At 38.7% G+C, this 26,049-nt stretch overlaps 1 protein-coding gene across 1 annotated transcript in view; it reads right to left on the bottom strand.

Moving 5' to 3' along the window:
* Positions 1 to 20,034, bottom strand: part of ELOVL2 (ELOVL fatty acid elongase 2) — an 84,715-nt gene extending 64,681 nt beyond the window's left edge. Inside the window, exon 1 of the mRNA XM_019752346.3 lies at positions 19,913 to 20,034. Within this exon, the coding sequence (XP_019607905.1) occupies positions 19,913 to 19,915 (3 nt within the window). The 5' untranslated portion in view covers positions 19,916 to 20,034. The remainder of the gene's footprint in view (positions 1 to 19,912) is intronic.
* Between the last annotated feature and the right edge of the window lie 6,015 nt (positions 20,035 to 26,049).

Below are 26,049 nucleotides of genomic sequence, written 5' to 3'. Positions count from 1 at the left end.
GCACGCCTCCCTTGTTATGGCTGTGCTGATCAACTACGGCTAGATTGAACTTTCTGTTCATCTGACTCTTCTGTGTGGCCACTTTTTAGAAAGAGAGTTTATTGTTGGCTAGGGGCATGTGTGGACAAATAGGCTGATCTGTGACTGGACGGCTTTAGTTCAAAGTAACTATCTCCATCAGAAGAGTAGATTGTCTCCAGTTTGTAATCATGGTTGTAGGCTTTCTTTTCCTTTCTTTCTTATTTATTGATTGACTGATTGATTTAAAAAAAAAGAATTCTACCTCATTAGTTACCTATAGCTGCTTGTTTTTTATTTTTATTTTTTTCATTTTAAAATCAAGGAGTTCCTAATTTCAGAATTACTACAATGTTACTGATTTCTTCATTATAAAAACTACAGATGACAATAAAAATAGTAAAAATAAAAGCAACTAAAATGTGTTTACCAGGCCACTGTGTTTATCGGGCAGATTACATACTATTATTTCACTTTATTCTCTCAACTATAAGATTCTCTCAACTTGACAGATCAGGAAAGACTTAGAGAAGCAAAGCAACTTGCCTAAAGTCATAGAGCTAGTAAATGAGGAACCACCATTGCTAAAAAGGCTGTAGCTTCCTGCCACTCACTTCGGTGGTGATTATTTTTAGCTAATCCTTTGTCTTGGGTGTGGGAGGAGAGGTCAGTTAAGGCTATGGTTAAAACAGGTAGCATGGCATTCAGTGTGGTGCGTTGCAAAGAATGGGACTTTCACCAGGGTTCTAGTCTTAGTTCTGACTCTAAGTAGCTGCATAACCTTGGGCAAAACTCTGAGAAATATCTCTGAGCAATATCTTCATTATCTATAAAACGAGAAAAATAATCCTAACTTCACAATGTTGTGAAGCTTGAATGATTTCATATTTGTAAAAGTATATACAATAGGCCTGTATACTAAGTAGAAGCTTAATAGACAATCATTCATTCAATGTTCTGCATTTTCAAATCCCAGCTCAGTGTCATATCGTCATATCCTTGTATCTCCCACTGCCATCGTGCTTAGGAAATCTAAAGGCAGTGACCTTATATAGGAGACACAGTCCCTCCTTAATTAATGTTGTCTCAACAGTGATACCTTTTTAAAAAAAATTAGAAAAGGAAATGTAGTGGTGTAAAAGGAGAGTAACAGAATTCCAGCTTGAGTTTTAACACTGGGAAGGGGCTCAAGGGGGAAGGTCCAACATAAATATCCTCAAAGACAACACTGGATAAAGCAGGTATGAGAGAAGGGAAGGTGAGAGGATACAACATGCAGTGGGTTCAAAAGCCCTTCACAACTGACTTTTGGTCAGGAAACACGTCTCTATGGTGTGTAATTTGAGTTAAAATGCTTTCCTTATTCTTGCATGCTTCTTTCCCCAACTTGCCTCAGTTTCTTTATCTGCAAAAAGGAAATGACAGTACCAATTCCCAGGATTGCTGTGAGGCTGAGTGCATACAGGAAAGATTCTTACTGGTTTCTGAGACATAGGAAGAACTCAATAAATGTTATTAGTTGCTATTTTTGTTAGCATTTGGCTATTCTCTCCCTTTTCGCACATGGGGAAATATCCTTATTCCTTTCATTGATGTTGAGAATAACAAACAGGCCCTTCCACATTACGTCCTTTAGTTCTTGAAAACTGCACGGATGCTCAGCCTAACCTTGTAAAGCCTTTCAGACATTGATCCAGGCGGCCAAGAGGAAAGGATTAGGGTTTAAGAAAACAACAGAAGGCCCTGCTGCCCTGTGTTCTACAGCACATCTGTTCTACATGTGCTATACGTACCAGATCTGACTGGAAACGACTGCAGATCCCCAATCCAATACTGTTTTAACTTGAGAAAAAATGTAAAGGCATAAAATGTAGAGAATGGTAATATATCACACATGTTAAAGTTGTGTCACATTTGTTTCAAATCTTTTAAAATTAATTCAATAGCTATTTATTGAATAGACCTAATAGGTGCTGGGAACTAAGAAATAAAATATAACTGATAAAGTTGTCATTCCCTTGGCACATGTCCCTAATCCTGCGCCCTTTGTTCCTTCCTCAGATATAACCATTGTAATCAATTTGATGTCAAGCCTTCCTGTCCAGGTTTTTATATGTTTATATACAGATATTCACAACAAAAATAGTAGTTTTGCACATTTGTACATACATAAAAATTATATCACACTTTTCTTTTTGCAGCTTGATCTATCATGTGAATCTAGCAGATTAACTGTTAACAGCCGCGCATATTCCTTTATATGAATATTCTATATTGTTACTTATCCATTTTCTTACTGATGGATATTTTAGGTTGTTTCCAGTTTTAGCTATTACAAACAACATTGCTTTATACTAATGTTCTTGTGTTTGTAAATGAGAAATTTTCGGGGAATAAATCTAGTTGTACAATTGCTATCTTGTTGGGAAATACATTTTTAATTTTAGCAAAAACTACCATATTGCTATGAAAAAATTCATGGGAGCAGCTGCTCTCAGCATTTAAATTTTTGCCAAGTTCATGGGTGTGAAATGGTTTTAATTTGCATTTCCTTATTACTACTGCAGTTGTGCATGTCTTTAAATGTTTATTGGCTGTGTAGATTTCCTCTTCAGTGAACTGCCATTTAATAACCCTTATCCATGTTTCTAATGGATTGCTTATCTTCTGTCTATTGATGTATAAGTCATTTGTATATATAACAATCTATACTGCTATACAGATTGCAAATACCTTCTCCTAGTCTGCTGCCTGTTTTTTATTGTTGTTGTTGTTTATTTGTTTTATCTCTGCCTACGGTATCTTCTATCATCTCAAAATTTAAAAGTTTGATATGGTCAAACCTGTCACTTTTTATGGTTTGTGTTTTTTCAGTCTTGCTGAAAATACATGAGTATCAAGAAAGCCAATTGGTATAATGAAATAAGCAATGGAGTAGAAGATGAGAGACATAGGTATAAAGTGGGTCTGAATCCCTAAAATGTTGTATGATTGAATAAAGTAATCTCTGAGTCTCAGTTTCCTCAAACATGAGAAAGCTACTTTACACATTTGTCCATTTATCGAACAAGTATTCTTTGAGTGTGTATTATGTGCTGGCACCATTCTAGTGCTCAAATTACGGTGGTAAACAATACATATGAAGTTTTTGCCCTTATAGATCTTACATTGCAGTGGGGGGGATAAGTTATAACCAAGTAAACTAAGATAATAAAAAAGCAACAAACTAAATAACATGCAACTGAGATGACGCTGTGAAAGTGATCTGTAAATTAAAAGTATTATGTAAATGTATGGTATTATAAGTACCATCATTAGGGACATTGTGGAAAGTTCCTCTCATGTGGCTCATGAATTGAAGGGGGTGTACTTATTCTATTTTATGTCAAAATGAACTGACAGGAAGTCAAGCCACGCAAGACAAAACGTCTACCAGGTAGGAAAGAGTTTTACACTGGCGGGCATCACGGACTTTCACCAGAAACCCAGAGACGTCATTCCATTTGGTTCCAAGCACTTCTCCAGCCTTGCCTGGACCAGCCCTCCACGCAGCAACTGCACACCAGCCGGGCTGGTTTTCATTGCCCTCAGCATGTCCAACGTGTCTTCCGCTTTTCCCTTAGCCCCTTCTAACACTGACCCCTCCCTCTTAGATCACACAGAGTAACTTCCATATTGTCCACTTATTTTGGTTTTACCCAAACACTTAAATTTCTAATCAGTTTTCACTATTTCCAAACTAACAGGGAAAATGCAGGAAAAGAAGCTATGTACATATATGTATTCTCCTTGCTCATTATTTTCAATACAATAAACATATCCATTAATCTGCTCTATTTACAATTTTAGCAACTGAAACAATGATGATCCAGTGGGAAAGGCAGACAGTGGACAATGTTTTCTTGCAGGGTAAATATTTAGGGGTTAAGGGCTCAGATTAAGCGCTATTATGAAGCTCAAGACATAGGCAATTTGATATAGGCAGTTGGGCAAACAGCTAAGGTTTAATCTGATTATGTGGAGCTGTGATTTTCTAAAATCCTGATTCAAACCCATGAAACAATTTTCAAAATACATTGTTTTATAATATGAGTGAATCTATAGATGAGAACTACTCCATAAAACTGTTTTAAAACAAGCACAGTTTAGTTTTTCATTTCTCATTAACAGAACTCTTGTAGCCTAAAGAAAAAGAACAAAAAAAAAATCAGAGAATAAAATCTTTATCATTTTTTATTCTCTCCCGAAAAAGTCCTCAATGTGAAAACTAATATCCATTATCACAAGATTATGAGAATTTTTAAAAATATAAATACATATAAGGTTAGTCAAGTTAGTTAAAAAAAAAATCTCGGGGCATCCGGTTAGCTCAGCTGGTTAGAGCGCCAATGTGAGCTGTGCCCTCCACAATTAAACACCTTGGAGCTGATGGGTCCTGGAAAAACACACTTAGTTACAAACAAACAAACAAACAAACAAACACAAAAATCTCTATTCCAGGCATAGAGAAACAAGTTAGGGTTGTAACGATGAATATGATTAAGTTTCTATGGGTAATAGCCACCAGTTTTGAGTACCTACTACCAGCTAGCAGTATATTATGAGGGACTTTATATATATTATCTTATTTGACCCAATCTTTACTATGTGTTATACATATTTGATAGATGAGATAGAGAATTGAACTCAGGAGTATATGGTCAAAGAGAAGTTTTCAAAAATTGACAAAATGAAAATAAGTGAGAAGAACTGACACATTAGTTCATCCCCTCTATAATCTCCTTATCCAGGCTCTCCTAGCCCCAGATATTATGAAACCAGATTAATCTTGCTAAATGATGCTTTCATCATTTGACTCTCCATTATAGAAACCTGATTCACAAAATCAGGAAGAAAGAGCTTAGCCTCAGGAAGAAAGGTTCAAGATTTCAAAATCGAATTGATTCATACTATAATCCTGTTGGTCCATAGCCTTCACAAATTTAAAAAACATTTATTGAGCACCTAATCTATGCAAGGCTCTGTGAAAACATGGCTTTGTCCATAAATTGCTCAAAGTATAGTGTTTTTCAAATATATCTGTTATTGCTTTCTGGGTCCTTACCCACTTATTTCCATAAATGGAATGTTCTGTTCTGCTCAATTTCTACATTCTTCCCTTTTCCTACATATCAAAATCCACCTAGTCAAGATCCAGCATTGGTCCCAACTGCTTCATGAAGCACACACTAAGTATTTTTGCTAGAAAGTAATCCCTCATTCCCCTTGAGCCCTCCCCTTGAGCCCCTCCAACACTAGATTCCAAACCTGTGTGACCCTGACTCCTGGCATGCAGATTCCAAGGCCTCTCACTCAGAGATTCTTAGTCAGTAGGTCTCGCTTCTCCCAGTCTGGGAATGTGCATTTAAATATGCCTGCCAGCTCCTAAGTTCATGCTCCTTCCACCCATCCTCATTCTTAGACAACTGGCTCCTCTCACTGAGTTGACTCGTCTTCTGAGTACTCAGGCATCACGCAGACAAAATCTCGATCTCAGCTTTGTCAATCCTGATGATTTTGGCCTTCAATTACTAGCCACCCCATGGCCGTGATTTTAAAAAATGTGGTATTCAATGTAGAGAACATACCTCTTTCCTTCAAAAGAACCAATGCAAATTAGTTGGAACTATTAATTCCAAAGTTTTCACTAAGGACTTAAGATTATTACAGCCACTTATTCTATCCTATATGAAGCAAGCACTAGTAAGATTAATGTTCTTTTCAGAAATATATTACAACAAGGACATTTCCAGTTACTTTTCAAATCGTAAAAAAAAAAAAAAGATTCATGATCCAGTAAACCTAATTTACAAAAGGGACATGACAGCATTTTAGTAGCAGTGATAGGACCTTTAAGGGGTTGATGGAATAACCGTACTATTGTTTAATGGAGAAACATGGCTTATACAACACTGAGACTAGTGTGCTTGCTTTGTGCTGGTGAGTTTGAAACAGACTTCAGGCAGTAAATCTCAAAATAATTTGTGACACGTGCCAAAGAAAAGGGGATAATGTCCTCCTTGAAAATGCAAAGGAATAACAATTTCCCAGATTGTGGAGAGAGGGATGTGAAATAAATAGCATCTAAGTGCCATTTTGACTAGGTTGCCTCAAGGGAAAGTTCAGCCAACTGAGCATTTTTCTGACATCCCAAATCACCCTCTTTCTTAAATATAACTTCACGACTGACATTAAAACAGTCATGAAATCTGCATTTCCAAAAATCAAGGAAGCTGCCAGCTCCAAGAGAATGAATCTTCCCTGTAGCAATTTAAGAAAAGCCCCTAGTATGGGAACAGAAGAGGTCAGAGTATAGGCTTCTTCTTTCTTCCCAGGCCTTGGAGAGTACTGCACAGACTTCCTAGAGGCAGAGAAGAAAATGAGGGGATCAGAAATGATTTGTCAGGAAAAGTGAAAATGGCCTAATTTCATTTTTGCCTTCTGGACACCTTCTGATTTCTTCTTTAAAGGCTTGAGTAAATTTTTAATCTAACTCCTCAGTGTCAGAGTCAACGAACTTTGACCCTGCCAAAGAAATAAGCCCCTCCCCCAAGTAGTCATGATATCTGTTAAACTCAAAGATTCTATTAACCAAATTCTGCTTCACCATATAGAAAAATAATTTAAATCTTTAAAGTTTTAGAAATAAACACAAATGATGAACTCGTTATGAAACAAAAATTATGTGCAAAGCTACCATTGGTCTCTCTCATCAATGTCTTAACACTGCAGTCATTCTCTTCAGAAACAGTGACAACTTTACTTCCCCTGTAAATTAATTGTCTACTTATGTGTATTCCCTATTTACTCTACTGGTAGGTAAGTATGCTGTGTACATATGTTGTTAATGATCACCTCCATCTAAATTACACTTTCCCATGCATGCTCCATTTTCCATACTCGTCTATACGAAGTGAACCTTTTAGTTTTATATATTTAGTATGTTTAAACGTATAGATATATAAATACAGATAGATGCAGCCATCTATCTATTCTTAAAATTCATGGGAATGAAACTACATGGAAAAGTCATTCTGATTTTTCCATTCTCATTTATAATAATGGGGGAAGGTGCTATTGCTTTGATCACAGTTATACGAGAAGAGAACATTAACATTGGCTCTTAGATAAGGCTATATGGAATAGAACAGGTAATGTTTTTTGGCATCAGAAGGTTTATACCTGGTTTTGCTACCTGTAGTATGTGGCCTTGTATAAATCACTTATTGTCTTTGAAACTCTATTTTCTCACTGGTAAAGTAGGTACAACTGATACAAGACTTGCCTGTCTCAAAAGTTTTTTGTGAGTGTCAAAAGAGATAACATGTGCTCCTCCAGATCTTATCACAAACGGCACATCTATAACCCATCAAAGGACTCTCTGCTCATCATGCAGAACAGCTAAGAGACTCGTGCAAGGATTACTAGCAGGTGGGCAAACTGGGCGAGCAGGGGAAGAGGGAAGGTAGCGGAGTGGAGACACGGCCCACACCTGTGGCTGTGGAGATGCAGGGGATCCCAGGACGGAACAGAGAACACAAGCCCCAGGAGGTGGGCTCTTTCCCTGCTACCCACAGCTGATCTCTCCTGCAGGGGGCAGCATATGTAGCATTTGAGGCAATAATCTCAGCTAAGACCTCCAGCTGGGACCTACAGACAAAGGACACAAACTCCATACCTGGCGCCCCCCCCCCCCGTCCCCCCCCCCCCCCCCCGCACTTCTAATCCTACCCCAACCCTTCCAGAGACTTGAACTGGCCCCTGAACTGAGGCATAGTGTCAGATTACAGAGGACCTTTAGGGCTCAGGCTCTGGGAAGACCGCCTGCAGCTCTGACCCAGGGAAGAGGCTGGGAAGAGTGTGATTTTTGCTGGGCTAGGAGAGAAGGGATTCCTCCACGCCCAGCCCCCACCTTTTCAGGCATGCACGAAGAGTGTGACACGGCTGGGCTGGGAGAGAGAAGCCCCCTCCATCCCCAGCCCCCACCCTTTCTGGCCTGCCTTGAGCACGGCAATTACAACTGCGGAGGCACTCCCGGGGATCAGCAGTAAGCAGCAGACGCAGCTCTGGGCTTTCAGCAGCTCAGAAATCTCCCACCTGCCACACACACACACACACACACACACACACACACACACACACACGGAAGAAGTGCCCTAAGACTCAGGAGAACTGGACACAGGGCTGGTGGTGCTACTCTTAGTGCACATATGTGCAGGCAAGGGCAGAAACTGCACTGACTTTGTAGAAACTACCATCCAGACCCCTCAGCCCCACGCATCTAAATATGCAGTCCCAATGTCACTCTGGGCACCAGGTGACCGGCTCTGCCTGCACAATACGCAGGGGACTCTTTGGTACAGCAGAGGACAACCTGGAGATTACTTGGTGGGCTTAAGCCAAGACTGGCACTGCTTTTCGTTTTGTTTTGTCTTTATATCTTTGATATCTTTGACTGTGTTGAGTGTGGGTTGTCGGTTATTTTTACAAGTGAATGTATTTGATTTCTTCTTTGTTGTTGTTATTGTGCTTGGTGATTTGCTTTGTTCTGAAATTGCCCTACACCAGGGCCCAGTTTAAGAGGCACAAGATTCAACATACCCAGAGGCCAACTCCAGACCAAACCAGAATACTACAGGGTTTGACCTACAAGTGACACACCCAGAGGGAATTCTCTACAGGCACAAGAGCCCAAAAGGACAAACCCCATTTAAGTGGTCAACCCTCACACAGCAGAACACCCTGCAGTGAACAGAGCCAAGTCTCACAACTAGTCAGCCTAGGAGTTAACCCCACCTACTCACAAGCGAAAAACAATTACACATCTTCTTTAACAGGACAATATACACAACACAAGAGTCACCTTTGGAGCACATGCAGATGAGAAGAACGAAGTAGTGCAAGTCAAATATAAAGGACACATACTACATAAGATAACCCAGAAAGAACTAAGAACTCTAGGGGACCTACCTAATACATCAAAGCAAACACAGAGATGCAGCCAGAATGGGGAAACAAAGAAACACGTCCCAAATAAAGAACAGAAAAACCTCCAGAAATGGACCCAAATGAAACAGAGGTAACCAACCTATCAGAGACAGAGTTCAGAACACCGATGATAAGAATATTTAAGAACTTAGAGACGATATAAAGAAGGATGCAGAAATCATAACGAACAACCAGTTAAAATTAAAGAACACAATTACTGAAATAAAGAACTCACTTGAAGGAATTAACAGCAGGTTAGATGAAGCAGAGGATCGAATCAGCGACTTAGAAGACAAGTTAGCAGAGATCACCCAAACAGAACAACAGAAAGAAAAAAGAATAAAAAACAACGAAGATGGTTTAAAAGACCTCTGGGATAACATCAAGCGCAACAACATGTGCATCATAGGAATAGCAGAAGGTGAAGAGAGGAAGCAAGGGATTGAGAACATATTTGAAGTAATAATGTCCGAAAACTTCCCTAACCTGATGAAGGAAACCAACATACAATCCCAGGAAGTGCACAGAGTTCCAACCAGATTAAACCCAAACAGGTCCACGCCAAGACACATTATAGTTAAAATGGCAAAGGTTAAAGACAAAGAGAGAATCCTAAAAGCAGCAAGAGAAAGACAGAGGGTTACATACAAGGGAACTCCCATAAGACTATCAAATGACTTTTCTACAGAAACATTGAAGGCCAGGAGGGAGTGGCAGGAGATACTCAAAGTGATGGAAAACAAAGGCCTACAACCTAGATTGATTTATCCAGCAAGGCTATCATTTAAAGTTGATGGAGAGATAAAGACCTTCTCCAAAAAGAATAAGCTAAAGGAATTTATTACCACCAAGCCAGTATTGTAAGAAATACTAAAAGGACTTCTGTAAATAGAAGATGAAAACAATCTAACTACAAATTTAAAAATGGCAATAACTATGTACTTATACTCACTTTAAATGTAAACGGATTAAATGCTCCAATCAAGAGACATAGGGTGGCTGAGTGGATAAGAAAGCAAGACCCTTGTATATGTTGTATACAAGACACTCACCTCAGATCAAAAGACACACACAGGCTGAAAATGAAGGATTGGAGTAAGACATTTCATGCAAATGGAAATGAGAAAAAAGCTGGGGTTGCAATACTTATATCTGACAAAATAGACTTTAAAATGAAGAACATATTAAAAGACAAAGATGGGCACTATATAATAATAAAGGGATCGATCCGACAAGAGGACATAACTCTAGTAAACATCTATGCACCCAACATAGGATCACCTAAATATGTAAAACAGATATTGACTGACATAAAGACAGACATCAACAGTAACACTATCATAGTAGGGGACTTCAACACACCTCTGACAACAAGGGACAGGTCTTCCAGACAGAAAATCAATATGGAAACAACGGCCTTAAATGACCCATTGGACCACTTGGATTTAATCGATATTTTCAGAGCATTTCACCCCAAAGCTGCAGAATAAACATTCTTCTCAAGCGCACATTGGACATTTCCCAAGATAGATCACATGTTAGGCCACAACACAAGTGTTGATAAATTTAAGAAAATTGAAATCATACCAATTGTCTTCTCTGACCACAGTGCTATGAAATTAGAAATGAACTACAGGAAAAAAACTGGAAGACACACCAATTCATGGAGGCTGAATAACATGTTACTAAATAATGAATGGGTCACCAGGGGATCAAGGAAGAAATCAAAAGATATCTTGAGACAAACGAAAATGAAAACACAATGACCCAAAATATAAGGGACGTGCGAACGCAGTCCTAAGAGGGAAATTCATAGCATTGCAGGCCTACCTAAAGAAACAAGAAAAATCACTAATCAACAGTTTATCTTCACACTAAAGGGATCTGGAAAAAGAACAGCAAAATAAGCCCAAAGGGAGTACAAGGAAGGAGATAATTAAGATCAGAGGGGAAATAAATGAAATCGAAACCAGAAAAACAAAACAAAAGATCAATGATTCCAAGAATTGGTACTTAGAGAAGATAAACAAAATCGACAAACCTTTAGCCAGACTCATTGAAAAACGAGAGCGAGGGCCCAAATTAATAAAATCAGAAATGAAGAGGAGAAGTAACAACAGACACCACAGAAATACAAAAAATTTTAAGAAATTACTATGAGCAACTATATGCCAACAAATTTGACAATCTGGAAGAAATGGACAATTTTCTAGAGGCGTACAACCTTCCAAGGCTGACTCAAGAAGAAACAGAAAACCTGAATAGACTGATTACCACCAGGGAAATTGAATCAGTAATCAACAATCTCCCAACAAACAAAAGCCCTGCACCAGATGGCTTTACAGGTGAATTTTACAAAACGTTCAAAAAAGAATTATCACCTATTCTCCTCAAGCTCTGCCAAAAAATCCAGAAGGAGGGAAGGCTCCCAAACACTTTTTACGAAGCCTTTATCACCCTGATCCCCAAATCAGACAAAGACACCTCAAAACAAGAAAACTACAGGCCGATATCTCTAATGAACATAGATGCAAAAATCCTCAACAAAATATTAGCAAACAGAATTCAGCAATACATTAAAAAGATCATGCACCATGATCAAGTGGGATTCATGCCTGGTATGCAAGGGTGGTTCAACATGCACAAATCAATTAATGTGATACACCACATTAACAAAATGAAAAATAAAAATCACATGATCATATCAATAGATGCAGAAAAGCATTTGATAAAATCCAGCAGCCATTTATGATAAAAACCCTTAAAAAAGTGGGAATAGAGGGATTATATGTCAACATAATAAAGGCCATATATGATAAACCCACAGCTAACATCATACTCAATGGGGAAAAGCTAAAACCATTCCCCTTAAGATCAGGAACAAGGCAAGGTTGCCCACTTTCTCCACTTCTATTCAACATAGTGCTGGAAGTGCTAGCCACAGCAATCAGAGAAGAAAAAGAAATAAAGGGCATCCAAATCGGTAAGGAGGAAGTAAAATTGTCCTTATGTGCAGATGACAAGATACTATATATAGAGAACCCTAGAGACTCCACCAAGAAATATTAGAGCTGATAGATGAATTTAGTAAAGAAGCAGGATACAAAATTAATGTTCAGAAATACGTTGCATTTGTATAGACCAATAATAAAACATCAGAAGGAGAAATTAAAAAAAAAAAAATCCCATTTACAATCGCTTCAAAGACTATAAAATACCTGGGAATAAATTTAACCAAAGAAGTAAAAGATCTGTAGTCAGAAAATTATAAGACACTGAAGAAAGAAATGAAAGAAGATACAAATAGATGGAAACACGTACCATGTTCATGGATAGGAAGAATTAATACAGTTAAAATGTCCATACTGCCTAAGGCAATATACATATTCAACGCAATTCCTATCAAACTACCAATGACATTTTTCACAGAAATAGAACATATAATCCTAAAATTTATATGGGACCATAAAAGACCCCGGATAGCCTCAGCAATCTTGATTAATAAGAACAAAGTAGGAGGTATAACGATACCTGACATCAAATTATACTACAAGGCTACAATAATCATAACAGCATGGTACTGGCATAAAAACAGACACATAGATCAATGGAACAGAATAGAGAGTCCAGAAATAAATCCATGCCTGTATGGCCATTTAATCTACGACAATGGAAGCAGGCATGCACGGTGGCATAAAGACAGTCTATTCAATAAATGGTGCTGGGAAACCTGGACAGACACCTGCAAAAAAATGAAGCTGGACCACCTCCTTACACCATATACAAAAATAAATTCAAAATGACTTAAAGACTTAAATGTAAGATCTGAAACCATAAAATTCCTAGAAGAAAATATAGGAAGAAATTTCACAGACATTACCCAGAGATTTTTACTGATATATCCCCTTGCGCAAGTGAAGAGAAAAAATAAACATGTGGGATTACATCAAACAAAAAAGTTTTCACAGCAAAGGAAACCATCGATAAAACAAAAACGGATCCTAGTAAATGGGAAAAGATATTTGCCAATGATATATCTGATAAGGGGTTAATATCACAAATTTATAAAAAATTCATTCAACTTAACTCCAAAAAAACAAACAACCCAATTAAAAAAGGGGCAGAGGATATGAAGAGACATTTTTCTAAAAAGGAGATACAGATGGCAAACAAAGATATGAAGAAATGCTCAACCTCACTAACCATCAGAGAAATGCAAATAAAAACCACCTCACCCCAGTCAAAATGGTTATCATCAATAAATCAACAAACAACAAGTGCTGGCATGGATGTGGAGAAAAGCGAACCCTTGTGCACTGTGGGTGGGATTGCCAGTTGGTGCAGCCACTCTGGAAAATAGTATGGAGGAATCTCAAAAATCTGAAAAATGGAACTACTTTATGATTCAGCAATTCCACTCCTAGGTATCTATCCAGAGAAATCCAAAACTCGAATTCAAAAAACTTTATGCACTCCTATGTTTACTGCAGCACTATGCACCATAGCCAAGACATGGAAACAACCGAAATGCCCATCGGTAGATGAGTGGACTAAGAAACTGTGGTACATTTATACAATGGAGTATTACGCAGCCATAAAGAAAGAAATCTTACCATTTGCAACAACATGGATGGACCTAGAAAACATTATGTTAAGTGAAATAAGTCAGACAGAGAAAGACAAATACCATATGATCTCACTTATATGTGGAATCTAAAGAAAAGAATAAGTGAATGAACTAATTAGAAACAGTTTTGGCGACATAGAGGAAAAACTGAGGGTTGCTAAATAGGAGAGGGGGTGGGGATAAGGCGGAAGGTGAGGGGATTAGAAAACAGTCAGTAACCACAAGATGGCTCGGGGTTTTGAAAATTAATTTGGGGAATATAATCAATAATGTTGTAAAGGTTTTGTAGGGTATCTGATGGACACTTGTCTCATTAGGGAGACCACCTCAGGGATGATGTAGATGCCTGATCATTGCATTGTACACCTGAAGCTGAAGCTGAACAATAATTAATGTCAACTAAAAGTTTACATATATATATATGTATATGTATATGTATATGTATATGTATATGTATATGTATATGTATATACTTACAAGAAGTGGAGTGCAGCATTAGGAATAGAGACAGTGGAAATGTAATGGCTCTGTGCGATGTCAGAGGGATAGTGGTTGGGGGGAGGGGCGTTCACACAGTATGAGGGATACAAATGATAAACATCTAAGTATTACTTTGTCTTGCGCACCTGAAACTAATTAAAAAAAAATTTTTTAAATTAAAAAAAAGGGATAACGTGCTCTGAAGAACACTGAAGAACATTTAACTGAATAAATATGACATATTTTAAAACTTGTAATGTATTGAAGTGACAACTAAAAGCTCCCCAAAAATAATTATTCAGTAAATTCATGAATCATAGCTTTGTTTACATTACTATTAAGATAATTATATTAATATTAATTTTTAATTTTAGTAACAACTTAGTGATATAATTATAGATATTATGTGATTTTATTATATAAAATAACATAACCTAGCCCTGCCTACAAATTATATTATGAAATGCAAATATAATTATAGAAATGCATATATAAGAACTGATGATGGAATTATGGGTTTCCTTATTTAAAAACAATGGCATACCCTGTCCCCTTCCACAAACATGATTGTAAAGTATAAACATATTTGTAGGGAGTTACTCACATCATCATTTACTAAAAGGTTACACCGCCATATATGTATTGATGAAGCAGCTGTATTACCGAAATAGGCCTAAACTGAACTGTGATAAATTAAAACATTTTAAATGCATCAAAGAGCTATTGTTCTTTGAAAGAATTGTATTGTGGATATGTTTGCAAAGCAAATGTTTATTTTCCAATTTATCCTGTATGAATGGTAAATGGGATATAGGGAGGAAAGAGCACTGCACTGGGAACCAGCGTTCACTTTATCAGCAAACAGTCATTTAGCATTTACTGTATGTCAGGCATCAGCTTAAAGATACATCACTAAATAATGCAAACAAAAATCTCTATCCTCACGAAGTTGGCATTCAGGTAGGAAAGGATAAACAAAAATCACATAAGTAAATTATTAGATTATTCCAAGTGCTATGTAAATGAGTAAATACTTAGGTCTAAGTGTTATGAATAAAAGAGCAGTGTAAGGGGATCAGGTAAGTAAGTGAGGGCAGGTTCCAGTTTTCAATAAAGTGATAACAGCAGATCTAATTATGAAGGAATTGAGAAAACAGCCATACAGCTCCCTGGGGAAATTTCCAGCCAGAGGCAACAGGCAGTAGTAAAGGCCCCATTTGGTTCTGATAAAACAATCTTGCGAAAAATACCCCATTTTGTAGGTGAGTAAACAGTGTCTCTGACTTGATTTAAGGAAACAGAGCTAGTAACAAAGGCAGGACTAGACACCAGGTTTCTTGACTTGGTCTAGTGCCATTCTTCTGTTTTGTGCCTTTGTTCACGAGGCACAGAGAAAGTGCTCTGTTTCCTATAACGCACTGAGTAAAGGTAAAGTATCATCACTGTTGTGGTTGTTTTTGCTATTGTTATTATTAACCAGGTCCTCTGATATTTCTTGAAAGGTAAAAGCTCAAATAATTTTATTTTCCCTTCCCATGGTTTATTGTCTCCTTCCTTTAAATATTCTTCTTCTCTTGGATGGATCTCTTCAATATCAGATGATCAGTTAATTATATTTCTTTGGATATTTGATAAAGGAAAGGTGTTTAGCATAGGAAGAAGCTATAAAATAGAAAGGATTCATGACAACATGAGAAAGAGCTGACAAAAGAATGGAGAGAACAGTGATTGCAGGAGAGAAGTATATTTCTCAAGACAGACAGGCAGGCAGGGAGAGAAGAAGGGAAGTGGGAGAAGCTTTGAAACATTAGGGCTACAGCCCCCAGCATCAAGTTACTACACGAAAACGATGAATCTGGACTAAAAGAAACAAACTTACAATAAAAATGTTAAAAACAAAGAGACCACAAAAGAGAAAACCTGTAGAAAAGGCAAAAATAGTGGAAAAGGGGTTGGAGAGGAAAGGAGAAGACTTAAAGATATTTTCAAGTAAAAATATGAGAATATTCTACAATAAACAATACAAAAAAAGAGTAAGAATCAGATTTCAGACACAGTAGACTTGAGAGCTGGTGGAATTACTAACAGCAAAAGGGAACAGAGAAGAGAGTCTGAAAGATGAGCTTTATTTTCGTAATGCTAGGTTTAAGGTGGCAGTGAGGTTCTCACGAGTGGAAAGGGCCGAATAGATAAGATGTAAATTTGGAAGATGCGTATCATTTAGAACTGTTTTGTCCAATACAGTAGCCTCTCACCACATGTGACTATTGAAATTGTGGCTAGCCTGAACTGAATGTGCTATAAGTATAAACAGACACCAGATTTTGAAGATTTCATATAAAAAAAATGTAAAATATCTCACTAATATTTACATCGATTACATGTTGAAAAAATATTTGCATGGATTGGGTTAAATGAAAAATATTAAAATTAATTTCACCTGTTTCTTTTTACTTTTTAATGTGACTACTAAAAAATTAAAAATGACTATGTGGCTTGCGTTATATTTCTACTGGACACTTGACTGACATGAAGCAATATTAGAAATGTATTAGCGTCACATAAAGGGAACAGAACTATGAGGTTAATCACTGACATCATCCTGACATGTCTCAACTGAAAACAGATACGGGAGAAAAAGAACACGGCATTATAATGGTTAATATTTACTGAGCACTCTGAGCATTATGCTAGACACATTAAGTGCATCACCTTGTTTGTTCCTCCCAACAACCTTAGGAAACACTAGTCTTTTTTTACAAAAGAAAAGACTCAGGCCTAAAGAAGTTAATCTGCCCAAGGTCACACACAGTTAACTGTTGGCATCGGATTCAAACTCATGGCTGACCCAGATCTCAAGCTCTAAACTGTCACATCATCAATTCCACAACAATTTATACTCTGCAATTATTAAATTGTTAGTTTAAATATAACCATTTAAAAATCTAACAATTTATTAGAATGGTTCATTGTCTGAGTCAGTGATTTACCAGTGATGTCCTAATTTGATTCAGAGAAAATACAAATGTGTAAATTTGTAACTTTAGAGTTATGAGATACTGATGTTGGCATATTTTAACCATGCTAGGCCTTATAGTTTCCAATGCAACTTTTTGCCCTTTGCTAATGTCTACTCCTAAAAACCCAAACCTGTCAAGTGAGACGGTACAAAAGAGACAATTATGGGCACAACCCTGAACAGCAGGGCCCGATTTTCTGAACATACTTAGACATATGTCATGGATCCACTTATATTTTAAACACTCTCTTTCAAACTATGAAAGTACTTGAATCTCCCAAACTGTGATTTAAATGTTTTGGATGGCGCTGGATTAAATTGCAACCTTTTGTTAAAGAACTAAATATTAAACTTACCCAACAGGATACTTTAAAAATAGATTTTTGTGCTCCTTGAAAATGCAACACTTTCAAGGAATAGAAAGAAAAAAAATGGCTTGATATTTTGACTGGAATCATAACATAGCATAATCTCCTACAAATATAAATTGGGATCAAAAGAATTAGGTGTTTCTCATTTATGTTTGGTTGGTTTTAATTTCAAATACAAACTTATCTTTCCTTTTTGCCTTTAATTTCTACCACCTATCTTGACTAGACGGTAATCATGGAACCACTGAACTTGTATGTCTATAATTACATCATTTTCAGAAACTTGCCCATGTAAATTTTATCAAGCCATTTGGCTCAAATTATATAAAAACACTTCCTCAGGCTTAAAACATGGATTGCCATCAATTTACACTATGGAAATGGAAAAACAAAAGGGAATTTCAAGGGAAAACATTTGTTTTGGAATAAGACTAATTAGCAGAGACATCATGAGACATGGATTCAAAGGGGTGTCTCTAAACTGACCCACTAATTTATGAATTTAACCCTGAACCTGCTCATTTTTTTTTTTTTAATGAGATGACTTGTATTTGGACATATTTATAAAAATTGCGCCTCTGAAGAACCAAAGTTTCTGAAAAAAGCTTATCTAAATAGGAAGTATTAAAATTGTATAGGGTAGAGCTTATAAGAGTTTGCCCCTTATTTTGGCTCTTTTAGGTTAATTTCCATGACTCTTCCACCCAATTAAGAACTTATCCTGGACTTGTTCCCTTACTCATTACAATTCATAATAATTTGGAACAATGGTTTAGACTTGGAAGGAGAGAGCCAGGTAGCCCTTAAAATGCTTTGTCCACCCACATGCTAAGGTGACAGACCCAGGCATAACAGATGGCCACTCAATATTCCTATCACTGAGATCCACCAGATTGACTCCCTGCTTTCCAAGAGAATCCCTCCGCTCAAACTTCACTTGAGATTCTCCTCATTACAACTGTCAATTAGATAATCCTTGCAGTTGCCTTGCTGCTTCTCATTTCTTCGTTAGCAGAAAGTATGCTGCTTTATTGGGTTAATTTACAAAAACATTTTGAGTATTTACTACGTACCAGGCACTGTTGCAGTTACTAGAGGACAAAATGACAAAAATCTCAATCCTCCTGAAACTTACATTCTGGTGGGGTACACAGTCAACAAACAAGTTAAACAAAATCGATAATGTGTTAAATATTAGATACGGAAGAGGGGGAAAAAATAAAGCGGTCAAGGGGAATATGAACTTGGTGGGTGGGGTGGGAAAGACGGGAATTTGATCAAGTGGCCAAAAAGGCTTCACATACAATCAGGTAGATCGCGTGTATCTGAAAGGACAGAGAGGGCAAAATCTACGTAGGACTGATTAGTGTCAACTGGAGTGGGGAAAGGACCGGAGGTTAGCATATTTTAACCAGCCCTGAAGTGGAGAGTAAATCATACCGAAGGGAGGAGAGAAGCAAAAATAAAATATGGACCACTGAAGACATGTGGGCTTCACAGTTTGCCTAGGACTGACTGGTCCTTCGAGCATGGCACAACACACTCTCTTTTTTAGTCACAGATCCAGGCTCTGCTGCCAAAAGCCAGCCATGTGGATACGGACCCCGACAGACACCCCAGCAGGGACCTCCCCACCCCTCGGCCCCCAACAGAGCTAATGCCAAGCAGAAAGCGTTATAAATTCAGAATCGAGTACTGGCCTGGGAAACTGGAAGACAGAGTAATCGTTGGAAAGAACGCACCAGAGGCCCCTCCATCCCCGAACACAAATGGAAACGTACCCCCTGACACCACTATGCAAACCCAGGCAGGCACTGGCAAGCACACAAACACACCCCTGGGACTATAGGCACGGAGCAGAGAGGAGAGGAGGCGTGAATTCAACCGTTAGAGCCCAAACCCCAGAATTTCTCTACGCAGGGTCGGTACCGCGCGAGGGAAACGCCGTTCTCCACGCCAAGAGCCGGAGGACGGAGGGTGGGAGCGTGTGCGGGGGGCAAGGAGGCTGTGGGCAGCGAGCCCGCAAGCCCACCGAAGGAGCCGGCGGTTTCGTCGGGCATCCCTGGCGACGGCCGGCCGCGTGCATGCAACAGGGGACTGGAAGCGAGCAGGCGCCCCGTGGGGCCGGGACCGGACCGGACCCGGACAAAGTGCCTGAAACCCGTGGGCCCGGGCCCGCGCGTCCTCAGCCCAAACGTTCACCGCCCCCTCCCCAGGCCCGCGCGGGCCCGGCCCGCCGACAGCGACGGGTTCCAGCGGTCGAATCCGCAGCTCCCGCGCCGCCGCCCGCTCGGCCCCTTCCCGCCCAGCGCGCCGGTGGAGAAGAGAAAGAAAGAAAGAGCGGCGGCGGCGGTGCGCGGTCCCACTCACCATGATCCCGGTGGCGGCGGCGCGGCGACACAGGCGGGCGATGCGCTGTCCAGGGTAGCCAGCGTTCCTCTGCCCCGCGCTCCGCAGCGCCCGCTCTACTTACCCCCACCCACACCCACGCCCACACCCAGCGCGCGCACGCCGCCCGCCCGCGCTTCCCCGCCCCCTCGGGCTCGCGCCACTCCCGCGCGGCTCTCAGAGGCTCAGGGCCGTTTCGGGCGCCCACTGCTCTTCGCCCCCTCTCCTAGCCCGGGACACGCGGGACGCAATGCGAGGGGGGCAGCAGGGGCAGAGGCGGGACAGCCGAAGCAGCGGTCCCGTGCGGCCTCGTGCGCCCTCTTGCGGGAGCCCGGCTTCTCCTGCGAGGCCGTGGCGCCCCCTGCCGGGAGGGCGATGATTTGCAGGCTCAGCGGGCACTGTCTGCGCGCGGCAGCTCAACGTTAGCGGAGTCTCAGCGAGGACCCACCAGCCACCAGCCTCTGTCCTGGCCCCTGGACGCTGCGATGGCTGCCGAAGCAGAAGGGAGGGCCAGGGCACTGGTCCTGCTATTAGTTGGGCTCCGTGGCTTTCAAGCACACGTTAAACGGAGAATAGCTCTTGCTCATGCAGGTTTGCACGATGTAGGTGAATTAGATACTCGTATTAGGATCAGTCAGGTTCCTTCAGGGATGAGGTCGGGAGACCGATCATTTTGTGCAGGAGATTCCTTTTCTCACACAATGCTATCTCCACAGGATTTTATTCCAGGGGCTAATGCCACCAAAGGTCATTTAAACAATTATTTGTGAACAGAAAAGTATGGGATCTTAGATCCTGGGCTTTCAATTTTACTTTTATTTTTGTCGACCAAGGTGAAAGAAGTCAGGAAAAGCAGACTTGTGTATTACAGGACCTTTACTTGTTTTCTAGCATTAAAAATGAGTGCTTTTTTTTTTTTTTTTTTTTTTTTGATGTGGCCAATGTGGTTGACTGAAATGCAAGCAAAGTAAACACATTTATTGGAGTCAGAAACATCATATGTGGATGTTCTCAGAGGAACCTGCAACATAAACTGAGCATTTCACACTTGAAGTAATGCACATGTATATGCAGTTTTGTAAAGGAGTGGAGTGAATAAACAGAGATGCTAGGTCTAGGTCTTAATTATCATAAAATCACCTAATATTTAGAGTTTCCTATAGTTGGAGCGCTCATCAGATACATATGTATTTGCTTATAAGGGGTGGGTAACTTTAGACCACAAACAGGTAGGTATTTGTTAACCAAGTCTCATTAAATCTCATTGTCAGTGGGCTCGGCGGTCGGCCGTGTCATATATTGGTTGTTTGATATTGGGTTAGTTACCTAACGCCTCTGTGCTCCCGTTTCCTGATCTACAAAATGGAGATAAAAATAGCATTTAAACAACATATCATTGGGATTAAATTAATGTGAGTAAAATACTAGAAAATGTCTTGTGCAAAAATATTAGTTATTGATGTTGTTATTGATCTGATGCCTGTGGGAATTAGAAAGTGATATTCTATTTACTGCTGGCATGTTTTTATAAAAAGTGTCCATATGGCCAGAACTAAATATACAATTTGATGCCAATTCCATTCATTCATTCCCTTTGTTGATTCAACAATATTTGAATACATCCTATGTCAGGCACTGTGGTAAGAGCTGGGGATACAAAGATCTACACACAAACACGGCCCCTGCCATCAGAAAGTATGATGATCCATGTTATGACATCCAGAAACTGGAAGGAAATTCACCCAAATATTCACCAAATATTGTGTTTCCTGCCCCCTCCCCCCATAATGGTATTATGGAATGAATTTTTTCCTTTTATTTTTTCTTTGCATTTTCCAGATTTTTTATATGTATGATTTTATATTTTTAAAGCCATAAAATAGCTTCCAAATTCTTTGGATATTGAACTATAAAAATATGGGATCTGAATTTCACTGTATCTGTCATCTGATATAGGAGAATGTTAATTCTTAATCTAGATAGTGACCCTCAGACATTATTGTGTCTAAATTGCACCTCAGGATTTAATGAACTGCAGACACCTGGAACCCATCCAGGTGGTCTCAGGTGCAGATCAGGAAGACAAATTGTTAACAAGCATCACAAATGATACTGATGCAGACAGGTGGCAATGGGCCACATTTTGAGAACACAAATCCATCGTCTACTTTGGGAAAGTTTTTGTCTATTTTTTTTCTAACAACATTAAGGGGGAAAAAAAATGTGACAACTAGCCTCTAAGCATTCTGCTGTTTGCTTGCAGGAATTGTACCGTTGATGTCATCCATGTCTTGCAAAGCATACCAGGTTAACACATTAAAGGAACTCTTAAGCTTGGAATTATCTCTCTAGTTCCCCCTACCATTTAGCCTGATAATAGTTATTTTACATTTATCTAAACATACATATCAACCCACAGGGCCAGAAGTAAGTCCAAAAAATCACTTATATCTTATTTATTTCCTAAAATATTGTTTTATAGCTCTCCTTGTCACAATAAAGGTACAAAAGAGACAACCAGAGGGTATTTTTTTCCACTAATATTTCATTAAACAGAAAAAGGATGTGGTTCTACCTCTATAAACACAGCACTGGGATAGTACCTTCACATTCTAACCAGATAGAACATGAATTCCAACTTATTATCAAAAATATTTTAATATGCCATCAACATGATGTTACAATATTTTCTTCCTTTATTACTTGTTCTCTTGTATGAATTACACAAATACTGGAATCTGCTCATGTTTCTTAGCTGTAGGGCAAGCCTGCATTGAGCATGTGTATCAGTTAAAGTGCCACAATAACATAATTATAACCTAATCATGTCTTAGACGTCAGATTCTTTTTTTATGTATATATTTTATATTTTACAGGTGAAGAGAGTCTATCTCGGAGAAGTTAGAGATGACCGACAACTAATAGGTCACAGTACTGAAGCCTCATTTCCTGGCCCCTGTCGAGTGTTCTCATTGTCAGTACTACCTCTCCAGCCCTCTAGAAACAGACTCTGGAAGTTGGATCCTTTCCTTGGACATATACTCTGCCTTTTTATGTAAAGAAAACTATATATCTATGAGTTTAGAAAGGAAAAATAATAAAATGAAGAGTAAAGCTGGACAAGGTCACACTGGCACAGCTAGGTTACCTCCAACAAATTCAGTGCATCCTTTACTCAGTATTATCAAGGCTATGGATGTATGTAAAAGCTATATGTCTGTTTATCATTTGGTTGGAATGGAGTAACAAGTGGACAATCATTACTTTGTATCAGTCAAGGTAAAAAGAGATTTCTGTTCATTTACTTAAAAATGTTTACTGAGTACTATGTTCCAGTACAATGTTTTAGAGCAGGGGTTGGCAAACTACAGCTACAGGCCAAATCTGGCCAGCTACCTTTTTTTGTAAATAAAGTTAGAACACAGCCATGCTCATATGTTTACATATTGTCTATGGTGGCTTTCAAGCTACTACGGCAGAGTTGAATAGTTCTGCATGTGGCCTGCAAATCCTCACATATCTACTGTTTGGCCCTTTAATAATAAGGTGTGCCGATCCCTATAGAACTAGATATTATGAATAAGGCCTTGAAGAGTATAGATATATCCTTTTCTTTTGTGAAGCTTGCATTTTAATGGGAGGGAAGAAGACAATAAAATAATGTTAGTTAGAGAAGTGTCATAAAGAAATAGAATTGTGATAGAGAGTGAGTTGGTGGGAGGAGGCACTTCAATAGGATGGTCAGCAAAGGCCTCTGTAAGAGGATGATACCTGACTTGAGATCTCAGTGGCAGAACAAGCCAGCTATGAAACTGTGAGAAAATCCAGGGGATAGCCTTCTTCATGAAGAAAATATCAAATGAGAATTCTGAGACAGAAAAATTTGGGCTTATTTGAGGAACAGGAAGGTGGCCAGTATGTCTGGAGTGTGAGGCAGGGGTTGTGATTGGGTGCAAAGCCATATCCCCTTCACCTACTCTTGTATTTAGAGATCCATGTATATGTTGACACTATGGCCATTAGCCCTTGACTTGGGGCCTTACCTTTGAGGTCCTCAGCCCTAACGAGCCTGGCAGGACACTCTCATGTGATGTCCGCTGCTCAGCTGAGCCAACTCAGTTCAAGAAACGCTAGTTTCTTGGAGGAGCATTTGAGGTCTTGCTTCCCTGCTACACGCCGTCGGTTTGGGCTCAAATAAACTCATAAAAATTCAAAACAAACGTATTTGTTTGTACTATCCAATTTCCCAAAGTCTGGATTTTGCTGATGGTATCCCCAGGGTATAGGTTAACGTGCTCTGACCTCTTTTTTTTTTTTTTTTTTTGTAAATTTGTAACTAGCTCTAGAGGCTTGATCAGATTCAAGTTAGAATTTTTTTGGCAAGAATACTTCATAGGTGGTAGTGTGTGTTTTTAGCAGGAGGCACATCATTTCTTATTGTCACTCTTTTTGTGATGTTTAGGCATCAGCTGATGCTCATTGCCTACATCCAGTGATTCATTATGGGTTGCAGAATTGTGATATTCTAGCTCTGTCATTCCTGCTTCATTTATTAGCTAGAATATTTCCAGAAACTTCCCTTTATATACACTTTGATTAATTATAGCACAGTTCGCATAGGAAAGGCAGGATAAATGACAGTTTTAAGATGAAGAGTTGGGTCAGTAGCAATGTAAAAATTCAAGGAGCGAGTTGAAAATTTAGATATGGAGATAAAAATAAATAGGATTTGGAAATACTCAGGCTAACTGCCAATATCAACAATGCCACGTTAACTGTTGTTACCCAACTTGTTTTTTTACATGTACCATGTTCTATCTGGAAATAGGGTGATTTTCAAAGAATATTTTAAAATTTATGTAAGTTCCGAAAAGGAAAACAAAAAAAACCAAACAGTAGGCTTTATTTAATGTCATTGGTCCTTTTCAAGGGAATAGGTCAGAACTCAGGAGGGGAATAAGTCATGAAGAATTTTTTGGGTAAAATATTACTTGGTTCTCTTATTAAACTAGTTGGATAGAAAAGTACATATGACAATAATCCTGATATAATCTCACCATTCCATAACTAGTTCTTAAAGATAATTTATAATTAATTTAATTAAAAATACTTCATTTTACGTCAGAATTTGACTTAAAATGTTAATTCCAACTGCCTTTATAGTTTCAGTCACATAATAGACATTCAGTTTATATTTAAGTTTCTGTCACATAACAGACATTCAATTTATATTTAAGACAGACCTATCTTTTTTGTCCTATGTCACCTAAGGTTTCTGTGACATTCTCATTCTCATGAGAATCTCATTACATTCAAAAGTTTTTGAAAAGTATATTAATATTATTAATAGAGAAATGTAGTTCCTGAACAAATGCTAATTTAATGACATAATTTATATAAACATCATCATGAAAAAATGTGGTCATTACTATTTCAAGACCTTCACCATGCCAGCACTGAAGGGTTTACAAAAAAAATTGGGAAACATAGTTCCAGCTATTTTCTATTAAGAATGATGGCTACATCAGGAGTTTGTGTTTCATATGTTCTAGCCTTATCTCCACTTTTCTGATAGGGTTGCTGAACATGATCCTAACAGTGAAGAAACCTCACCATAGGGCCTGTTGAATTCTAATAATAGTTGCAATTCAGGGAACTAGAAATTCATTTCTAGGAAACTTACATATGTTAGAGCATTAGATAAAGTGTACGGCCAAGTAACATTTCTTTATAACCATTGAAAGTAGTAAAATGCAGCTCCTTTGCATTTTTCTCTTTTTTCTTTTTGTTGTTGTTGTTGTTTTGGGTCCTTAAAAAGACACATACTTCAATTCACCTGTGCCTATCCTGATCATTCTCCTATAGCGAAATTGAATGAAGTGCGATGATGCTTCCAAGTTGAACTTGTGCCCACCTGCACTTTTATGTTAAGGTCTGCAGCAGCCTTAAAAGGCAATACACCAAGAACTAGAATTCTTGGTGCATCACTTTATATCTAGTGAAACACTTTATAAATGCTTTATTTCTAGTGAAAGTCACTAAATTCTTGAACTTGGATCTACAGTAGTCATTGAGGACCCCACATTTGGAGGATGGCTTCTTTTACTGTGCAACTTTGG

This window comes from Rhinolophus sinicus, chromosome 14 (assembly GCF_057876585.1).
Source record: "Rhinolophus sinicus isolate RSI-liver-muscle chromosome 14, RSI-T2T, whole genome shotgun sequence".
NCBI classification, from domain to species: Eukaryota; Metazoa; Chordata; class Mammalia; order Chiroptera; family Rhinolophidae; genus Rhinolophus; species Rhinolophus sinicus.
The sequence above is the reverse complement of the archived record's forward strand: the minus strand, read 5'-3'. Positions and strand labels throughout refer to the sequence as shown.